At 34.1% G+C, this 11,111-nt stretch overlaps 1 protein-coding gene across 1 annotated transcript in view; it reads left to right on the forward strand.

Moving 5' to 3' along the window:
- The window catches only part of LOC115246347 (dystrophin-like), a 467,223-nt gene that overhangs the window by 177,807 nt on the left and 278,305 nt on the right, over window positions 1-11,111 (forward strand). Inside the window, exons 38-40 of the mRNA XM_029825095.1 lie at window positions 614-825; window positions 4,471-4,625; window positions 4,987-5,176. Coding sequence (XP_029680955.1) covers window positions 614-825; window positions 4,471-4,625; window positions 4,987-5,176 — 557 coding nt within the window. The remainder of the gene's footprint in view (window positions 1-613; window positions 826-4,470; window positions 4,626-4,986; window positions 5,177-11,111) is intronic.

An 11,111-nucleotide genomic window follows, 5' to 3' on the forward strand; every position in this document is an offset into this window, starting at 1 on the left:
GTGTGCGAATATGTATGTATGTACGTTTTTGTGTGCGTGCGTGCGTGTGTGTAACACGAAGGAAGAAAATACAATATATTACATATATACAAATATAATAGCATTAAAATATTTTATGATATTAAAAAACCTTTCGTTGGTTAACAATTATTTCGATAATTCCATGCTTTTTAAGTACACAAATGTTTTCGCGGATCGAACTACTAAATTATCCTTGTCAACATCTTAGGAAGCTTAATCATATAACGTATCTTTAATTGTATTAATTTCGATTTATTTATATTAATTATGTACTATTTATAATTTAAAAGAAAGAGTCGCTTTCTCTCGTCGACAAAATTGTGATTTAAAAAAAAATAGAAATTGGTGCCATATTTTTTTCAAAAGTATTTTGAATCTAGAAAAATTAAAAATCTTTGTAAAAAGAGGTTGACAGTATTGCAAATGTGTGACAGTTTGCAAGAGCTGAAAGAACTGAAGTAAAATAGCTCGCGCAATTTCGGTATCGCAAATATTCGCGATGATTGACATTTCGTTCTCACAAAGCAGAATACTTGTATATTTCAGTAACGTATATTCTCACCTCGTTATTCGTTTGGTTCTAACGTTACAGTCACAAAGCTGAGGGAACATTGGGACGAAACCAATTCAAAAGTTATGCAAAGGAAGACACAGCTGGACATGATGCTGGGAGACAGTCAGCGATACGAGGCGAAGAGAAACGAGGTGGAGGTCTGGCTAGCGCGAATGGAAACTCGACTCGAGAGAATGCGAGCTGTAGGGCATACCGCCGACGTACTCGAAGCGCAGCTCAGGGAACAAAAGGTACGTCGAATTCTCTTCTTTCTCGTCTTTGCGCGAGTAACCGCGTTAGCCCTTCGAGCTGGTGAGTTTTTAGTACCGCGCGTGAGAAGTATCTTTAGTGAATAGCGAGATGAAAAACGAGGTAGTGTGTGTTGTACGAATACGTGTTAATTGCTTTACCTATTTAGTCTGCTTAAACTATTGAAAGTGTTAAATAATTCTCGAATTTAATTTTTTTTAAATGAAAATTAATAAATTCATATAATTACAAAGTATATGAATTTAATTGCATTAGTATAAAGGTTAAACTTTTTTGTATTGGAATATTGATTAGGTACTTAAAAATATAATAATTTAATTGAATAAATTCGAGCTATTGAAAATTTGATACACACACGAGAATATAATTTTTTAACATTTATTTATCTAATGTATTCTAAAAATTTATATATATATATATATATATATATATATATATAAATCAATTTTTTGATTAAGATAATATTGTATCGCGTTTGGAAATCATATATATGTATATTAGATTAACAGAACCATTGCAGTTTTGTTTTATAAAAGAGGGATATATATATATGTATATATCTATCAGTATTCCATTTTCCATTTTAGTGTCCGTGCTGTTTGACGACATGCGCTCTCGCAACATTGCGCATATAAGGTGCATTCTTAAAGGTACGCGGACATGATGTTCACGCGTGCGACTTTTGTTGTTGCAGATATTGAATTGATCCCCATATTTTGTTGCTTGTTTTATTCAGCTGTGCTGTCTAACTTGCCATTTGGATTATTTCCAACTGATACCTCGTGAATTTCAACACAGCTTCTCAGTTTTAAAGAATATGCGAAAGGCATAATGGGATAGGAATTGAAATTTTATAAAAAATAATAATCTGAGCGTTTTTTTAACATTAAAAAATAATAATACTGTTATTTTTGTGATATCTCTAATTTGGCATTTTACATAAATGTTGCGCAAAATATTGTCGTAGTGTGTGCGAATATGTATGTATGTACGTTTTTGTGTGCGTGCGTGCGTGTGTGTAACACGAAGGAAGAAAATACAATATATTACATATATACAAATATAATAGCATTAAAATATTTTATGATATTAAAAAACCTTTCGTTGGTTAACAATTATTTCGATAATTCCATGCTTTTTAAGTACACAAATGTTTTCGCGGATCGAACTACTAAATTATCCTTGTCAACATCTTAGGAAGCTTAATCATATAACGTATCTTTAATTGTATTAATTTCGATTTATTTATATTAATTATGTACTATTTATAATTTAAAAGAAAGAGTCGCTTTCTCTCGTCGACAAAATTGTGATTTAAAAAAAAATAGAAATTGGTGCCATATTTTTTTCAAAAGTATTTTGAATCTAGAAAAATTAAAAATCTTTGTAAAAAGAGGTTGACAGTATTGCAAATGTGTGACAGTTTGCAAGAGCTGAAAGAACTGAAGTAAAATAGCTCGCGCAATTTCGGTATCGCAAATATTCGCGATGATTGACATTTCGTTCTCACAAAGCAGAATACTTGTATATTTCAGTAACGTATATTCTCACCTCGTTATTCGTTTGGTTCTAACGTTACAGTCACAAAGCTGAGGGAACATTGGGACGAAACCAATTCAAAAGTTATGCAAAGGAAGACACAGCTGGACATGATGCTGGGAGACAGTCAGCGATACGAGGCGAAGAGAAACGAGGTGGAGGTCTGGCTAGCGCGAATGGAAACTCGACTCGAGAGAATGCGAGCTGTAGGGCATACCGCCGACGTACTCGAAGCGCAGCTCAGGGAACAAAAGGTACGTCGAATTCTCTTCTTTCTCGTCTTTGCGCGAGTAACCGCGTTAGCCCTTCGAGCTGGTGAGTTTTTAGTACCGCGCGTGAGAAGTATCTTTAGTGAATAGCGAGATGAAAAACGAGGTAGTGTGTGTTGTACGAATACGTGTTAATTGCTTTACCTATTTAGTCTGCTTAAACTATTGAAAGTGTTAAATAATTCTCGAATTTAATTTTTTTTAAATGAAAATTAATAAATTCATATAATTACAAAGTATTATTCTAAGCAGTATCAATAGATTATTTGATTGAAATGCATTAAAATAGTAGATCATTGTGGAATATTGCTACATCAAAGTGTTATAAGGAGAATATATATAGTTTGAGAAATGTCAATTGTAAACAGTATTTGATCTCTTGATCTTGTCATAGTTTAAATAGAATTTTTATTTTTTAATGGAAGTTTCAGTCTTTCGGAGGCATTCTTTTTTTCATTCTATGTATTTGTTTATTGTTGCTTCTATATACGGCGCGGCTTATTTTATGTTATTTTTACGGTGGGAGGTTTCGACAGCGTATTTTTCATTTTGCGTATCGGAAATACACTGGTATTGAACGAGATGTGTTTGCGAACCAACATTATTTCGTTGTACGATGCCAAAGAAGAATGCGAATTATAATCCTTCTTGGATATACAGGGTGTTCCGGAACAACCTTCCGTCCGTGAAATGACGTATTCCTGATACAATTCTAAGACGATTTTTCCTTTACCAAAATTTGAATTGAAGCGTAATTTTTGAGTTATAAGCAAAAATAGTTAACAAATCACGCGTCGAATATGCGAGAATAGCTTACAAAAAAATTATTTTATATATATATACAATATATATTTCATAAAAAAATTATATCAAATTGTGTCATAACATTTTATTATGTGCAATTACATTAGTATTTACCGCAAACAATATAGAAGCGTTTCAAAAATGCTAAATCTTTTCTCGTATTATTATGTAGTATGCCTATATACGCAAACACTGAATATATATCCAAAGTTTGCGGGTGCAAATGTTTTCCAAAGCCGCGAACTTTTCCCATTTGTAAGCAGAATTAAAGGGAGCGAGCGCTTCGGAATCTATCTGCCCGGTAATAAGCCCTTTTTAGTAATTCTCTCCCACTTTGCATACGAGAGTATAAACGTGCCCTGAGAAAAAAATGAATCGCTGAGGGGGAGGAACAGAGTTTTTCCAACGTCTCAATCAACGAGATCCCAGCCAGAAAAGCACATCGCGCGCGAAGAGCTCTGTTTAGATTCAAAAGAGCCAAATGAGATATTCATGGAATAATTTATTTTCGTGGCCGCATCTCCTTTGAGTGTAATGCATTCGTTTGTGTTCTTTTTCCGAACTTGACGTGTCTTCTGAATGAGTTTTGAGATGAAAATATAGTTTAACTTAATACTTACTTTATTGCTTCGAAGGGATAACGTATTCGGTTAATATTTTGCCTGCATAAGTATTTCTTTTAATTATTTTTGCGTTTTTTCGTTATTCGTCTACTTCAAAATGTACATTATTTATACGGGAGTTTTTATCTCTCGATGCGCTTTGCAACTTTGATTGGGACCAATCAGTGCCTATCGGATATCTCAAGAAAAGTTACCCCATACGGTATATCGGCGTAAAACTTTAGTCGAACCTGCAAAGATTTAACTTTGCCGACTTATCAAGGCTCAAGTGCAAAAGAGGCACGGCTTCTTCTAACTCGATACGAAGCCGGAGTTAGATAAGTTTTCTTTTTTCGCCCGCGGGCCGACCCTCTTCGATTTTACGATCCCGTTTCTTTTCTTTTTCTCGCAGTCGTTCCACGCCGAGCTGCATCAGTATAAGCACCACATTGAACTTTTTAATCAGCTCACTCAGAAGCTGATAGCTGTTTATCAGCAGGACGATACTACACGTGTGAAGAAAATGACGGAGACGATCAACCAGAGATACAACAATCTGAACACGAGGTATCAATAATTTCTTCTTTTGTGAAAGTTTTTAGTACTCTCTTAAAGCATTTTTCTCCAACGTGCAATGATTTTAATTTTTTCTAATTATTAAAATATGTGATGTTAATAATTTTAAAATGATAAAATTATACATGAAAGACAATAACGATCGAAAATTTTAATATAAAAAAAAAGATCGACTTCAAGAGGGTATTTATAGTCGAAAGAAAATAATGCAGTTACTAAGGCAGCTTTGCAGAGCGCATAGCATATCGCGCGTGCTTGCATTCGCGTTTATAAAGTCTCGAGCTAAGAAACTTTGCTTTGAATCAAACTGCAGATCACGGATGTAATACTGTATCGACCGATCCGTTTCTAGCATCATCAATCGGGGAAAGCTCCTACACTCCGCGATGAACTCGCTTCACAACTTCGACCGGTCTCTAGACAAGTTCTTGGCCTGGTTGAGCGAAGCGGAATCCTCGATGGAGGGATTGGAAGCGGAAGCCGATCGACTAGGCGGACGACGAGACCAGGGCGCGCTCAGACGACCGCAACATCAGCTTAAGGTAAGATTGTCACGTTCACGCAAATTTCGAGACAAGTTCCGACATAGTTCCCTAATAAAGCAAATGTTTTGCTCGATTCAATTTAACCGCAAATCGTTTTAAATGTTATCGAGAGATCGCTAACATTTTAAATTTTTCGAATTGAAATGTCTTTAGAATTACAGCGTAGCTTCCTCTTTAATCTATATCAGTGTGTAGCTATTCATATTCACGTGACTGTAGATCACTATTAATTATCTTTCATGACTATTTACGCTTAATATTTTTATGCGTGTGAAGAATACATGACTCTTATATGCAAATGTTGCCGATTTAATAGCGCGGAAATTATGTTCTCTCTATTTCTCTCTTTCGAGACAAAGTTTCCTTAATGCTTCTATTTACTTGTTGCGTTTAACCGTATAATCGCGTCTAGAAAGTCGCGTGTGTTCTCACATGTTGCGCGTTCTAAAGGGGACTTCGTGAAGCATTATCAGGCTAAGTGAATCGACCTTAATCTTTGAATAGACTCTAAATCGACCATTAAAAACAAGATGACATTTAAACACATGTCGATTCTCTTTATTGACAGTTTATTACAATTTATTTATATATCGTGAATTGAGAGTATCTTTTCGTTTTCGTTATTAAAATATTTAATTTACTCTTTTTCGATACTTTATAATTTTTTTTAAAGAATTGCCATGTAACCGAACAAGTTATATCATGACGAGTATTTTGTCAAATACTCATGGCAGAGAGTAAAAACGTATGAGACCGGTCTGGAGTTTAATACGATTCGAGTCAGGTGTGTGATAGTGTCCATTACGTCGATTTCAGACCTCTCTGCGTCGTGCATCGTTCGATACAGTTGGTTTTACAACTTTTTGACTGATTGCCATAAAAGCGTGTCGAAGGTGCCGGCCAATCGGCGCGAGCGTATCGACGTATCCATTAAAAAAGAAGGAGCTCGATATCGAGTATCGATATAACGCGGACCATCAGTCTTTATGCACGAAACGTGTTTTCCCGCTTTATACGCAATTTCCAGATTTCGCATCCGAAGATTTAAGCTTTCGGGCGTATACACTCGCGTATTATTTCGGTTGTTTCTCGCCGGGTGCTGACGCACCCGGTAAAATTTCTCGCCGCAACTGGCAGTCACTGCGCTCGCGTGCCGTGATTTAGTTAGCTTTTAATTTTGCATTTGAATCGGTTGCTTTTCATGCGACTCCCGACGCTTTTTGCCGGCGCGTTAGCGATTTTTTCTCGCGGTCGTTGGTCGTTTCATTAATTTGCAAGCGATCATTCTGTACGTTGCAACGAGCGTAGAATGTGTGAGATGATGCTCTCTCGTACAAAATAGGGAATAAATTTCTCGCGATTGTATCATGTGATTGTAATGTTTATTTAATTGTGGAGAATTTTGCATAATTTTATTAGCATTGTTCTATGCGACGTTACGAGTTTTTTATACGAGAGAGAAATGCAAATAGGATTATAAAACGCAGGATTATCGCGCCGATGATCTATAATTATTAGACATTATAAATAAATAACCACAAGAAAAAATGAAGTACATAATAATAATTATTAAACATCAAATACATTTTTAACGAGATGCCGTAATCACTACATGCTATATGCACGCGTTACTCGCGAGAATTGTTGTAAAATTGCAATTGATGATGAATATAATTGATGAATATTCGTGGATATAAATTGACATTACGTGACCAATCTGCGCGTATCTCGCTATTAAAGATAAATTGATTTATCTTTAGTATTTAATTATAAGTATCTTGCGCAAACGTGGCTCCAACGTTGACATTATAATTATGTTATATTTTTTACTTCGTAATTATGTATTGACGAAAGCACGTTTATTTACATAACGTCTGTTACAATTTATTTGCTCGCCTAGACAACACTTATTATTTGACAGAAACATGCGCGATACCGCCGAGCTGGAGACTTTGATCGATTGTGTGTAATATTTATGAGCAAACGATATGCCATTTATCACAAAACTTAGCTTTTTGCATTTTAGAGGAAAATATCGGGAGAAGCGTCGCTATTTGAAATAGATAAAATATACAATGAAAACGTCTAGCTTTTTCTACTGTTATTTCTATTCTACAAGTTATCTATAAGTTCATTCTAAATTTTTATTTGTAAATTTTTATCTCGATTATATTCTCTGGAGGAAAATTTACTTCAGCCAATTGTCGAGAAAGTTATTATGGTATTATTATTATGCCCATATCATTATAGTACGATGTATATTGCATTTCATTATTCAAAATATCGTTATGATATACACGTTGCACTTTATCAAAGAATATTGCATATTCAAGATGTATAACATGTACTATTATTAAGCAAATTATAGGTTTTTCGTTACATAATCGCACAAAGTTTAGTTCAGATTATTTTTACATCAAATATTCACGTAGAAAGAGTATATATTTAATTTGAGGTCTTATATTGATTACCAAGTTTATAGAGACGTATTCTACAAATGTTTGAATAATCCACTAATCGTTTAATCAATAGGGAGGGTATATTTGATTCATCATCGAAATGATTGACGACTTACTACAACTACTGTTAATAACGAAATGATCAATAACGGCTTTTTTCTCATTAATCACGTAGCGTAATATCTGTAACGGCGTTCAATGGATTCAGCACACACACATAGAGAGTTTTGGAAAAAAATTTTGATAACATTATGAGATTATGTGAATCTCGCCCTCCTATATATGAAAATGATGATTAATATTCTGCTCAAACATACAACACACAATATAGATACGCATACATCGTGTGCGTCCAATAAATGGCGCGAGCATAATTTATAATTGTAATTATCAGCAATCTGGAAACAGTGGTTATATTTGATAAGCCATATAATAACTGATTCGGAATTCATTATACGATCTATCATGTTCATCACAAGTAGTTAGATTATGCAATATCTGTTATTCGATAGTTCATCTCATAAACGGCCGAAAATGATTGATCATGCAGTTTGTGCTATGTAATATATAGTTACATCCAAAATTTTTCATATATTGTTTGATTATATCTTTCTTTTTTATGTTGCTTTTTATATTCACTGTCTGTTATATGTAATAAATAAAGTTTCATATTTTTCTTTTTGATGCAAAACAATCGTCAATTGTAATGAAAATTATCAATTTTAGGCTTGCGTTTTCGTTTATCGTGCATGTCACGCTAATGTTATCGTGTAGGCTATTGCGAAAAACCTGTGTTGCCACTTCTCTTGTGATACGATGAGTTGTATTTCATGCGCAACTTTTTTTTTTCTCCAACGCATCACATTTTCATGCGGGAACTATGTCGATCGTACCATCTGGCACTCGAGACTAATTAACTTTGTCGAGCGTGTTCATTTTATCTTTCGCTAAACCCTTTGTACCTCGTTGACACAATTTCGGAGTTTTTCGTCTCTATGTAGCGGCGATTTATTTCGAGACCGCGGAGTTATTTCATTGTTCACGAAACGAGACACTTAAACATAGATATTAAATCGAGTCGAGTGAAACACAATCGATATGCTACCGGCACGCAGAGCTCTTATTTAAGTCGCTTATTTACATGCGACGATAGATATGGAAATCGAGTAGCGAACAAATGGAACGTCTTTTCCGCGATTGTAAAGCTCTTTTCATTCTTTTATAAGTTCATTGCTCTCGCGGCGAGCAAATCGGAGATGAGCTTCAAATGTCGTTTGCAATTTGTACGAAAGCTAACGAGCTATCTAGAAGCGATTACACGTTTAAATAAATTCGCGATGGAGATTACCCGAGTCTGCCTTGTGAATTAAAATTTGCAATTGCTATTAAGTTACTAACGCTTATACGGTTTTAATATTTTTATTGAATATAACAATTGCAGAGAATATAATTCCGAAATATATATCGTTCTACTAGATGTATTTTTAGTCGAAATGTTATATTTTTAGTCGAAATGTTATATTTTTAGTTGAAATGTTATATTTTCAATCGATCCGATGTTGCTTGCGTTTGTTCTCATTCGACATGATGAATATCGTGTATTATCGTTCTTCTGCACATCCGTGTTAGATACAATATAATTCTTCAAGGAGTACTATATAAGGTCGGCCAATGCATCGCGCATATTTGCGGTTGAACTATTGAACTATCAATATTTCTTGAATATGATAGTTCATAGTTACAACTCTAGTTTCAATAACGACGTGGTTCTATATTCAGTTTACAAATACTAGTATGATTCTCTCAACTAATGAATTATTGACCCACCTATCTCGCAGTCGGATATAATTCATACATGTACTATTTGTATGTATCTGCATACCTCTCATCTTTCGAGAGCGCACATCTGGCGGAATTTCTAATATCGTTGCCAAAAACAGCATGATTATTTGAATTTGTTGCCTTCAACTTGTGACTTACGTCGTTCACTATTATATCGTTTAACGAAATTATTTCTGTACCGACAGCTGAGTTTTGAAATATCACTTATAACTCCCTAATTACACTTTTTACAATAGTCATTTAAAAGTTTCTTCGTTCCAAGTATAATATTTTAAATTTGCAGATACACATATTACAATTATAATCTACTTTTATAATAATTATTTCTTTTTATAAAAAGAAAATTTTCTACGCGTTTTTTAAAAGAAATTTAGAATTTGTTTTAACAGTATCATGAGACGAAAGCTCTAAAATTTGTTTTATCAGATGTACATGAATTAATTTTATTAAAAAGATAAAATTTTTTATTTGCTTAAAATTTGCATGTCTCAAGCTGCAAGTTTCTTAATATTGTTTGACATCAAAGAAATATATCTCGATTGAAACACGCTATTCGTTGTGTACACGCATTAGCGATTTATAAATTGCGAAACACGTTGCGACGTCTCATGTTTTTAATCTCTTTTATTTTTACCAAGACTTCGAATAAATTTGCTTTATTAAAAAATAAGGGAATATTCTATTGCGTAAGTCAAAACTTTATCTTTATTTCGGATTTCTCGTCATTGTATGCATCGTACTGGGATTCCATTGCCTTTAGGAACCGTTTACACGGAAAGTAGAGAGCCATCGATCGGCAAGACGCCGGGGAGTCGCTTACGTGACCCGGACTTATGTTTCGCCTTTGGATGAACAAAGAGAGCACAGCCCTTTCTCATATTCATGGTAAACACTGCACGCTCTGCTTCGTTAAATCAACCCTGCCGTAGCTAATCCGCTTTAATGCAATTTCACTTGGTAGCTCTTTTTTTTTATCATAGGGTCATATACACTCCATGTGCGACTCGACATTCCCTGCGGTGAACCCTCCTTCGCACTTAGATCATTAGACGCACAGAAACGTGATTTATCGATGTACGGGTGTCGACTTTCGAGCGTCGAATAAAGGGATAAAATGAGATATTTTTGCAATAAACCAGTGGCATTTAGTAAGTTGTATTAAAACAAAATGTGTTAATTTTACACATATTGAAACAACAATAGAATATTTTGTGCGAACAATTTGTTTCGCGTTATTGCAAAGGATTTATTTAATTATATTTTTATTCGGCATGTATAGCAATTACAGATTTTATTAATCTCTTTTTGTAATTAATTTTCCAACTTTTACTCTCTATTGATGAATGTTTGAGTTTGATAAAAATAGCTTTTTTTGTCTGTTATTTTTTTCGTCCTATTATTTTTTTTTCCGATTATTAATTAATCGCGCTTATTAGAATACATACGTAGAATTTATTTTCTCTTTTAATGATATTTTCTCTTATAATGATATAACATATTTTATTGCTTTAGAGAGAGACATCGACTATCAGATTTGATATCGATTGAAACTTTTCCTCGACGTAATTGCGCGCGGATTGGAATTATCTTTCGCGTACTAGACGCGTAATAGTCAAAGTTTGTTGAAAGAG

This window comes from Formica exsecta, unplaced genomic scaffold (assembly GCF_003651465.1).
Source record: "Formica exsecta isolate Colony F162 unplaced genomic scaffold, ASM365146v1 scaffold149, whole genome shotgun sequence".
NCBI lineage: Eukaryota > Metazoa > Arthropoda > Insecta > Hymenoptera > Formicidae > Formica > Formica exsecta.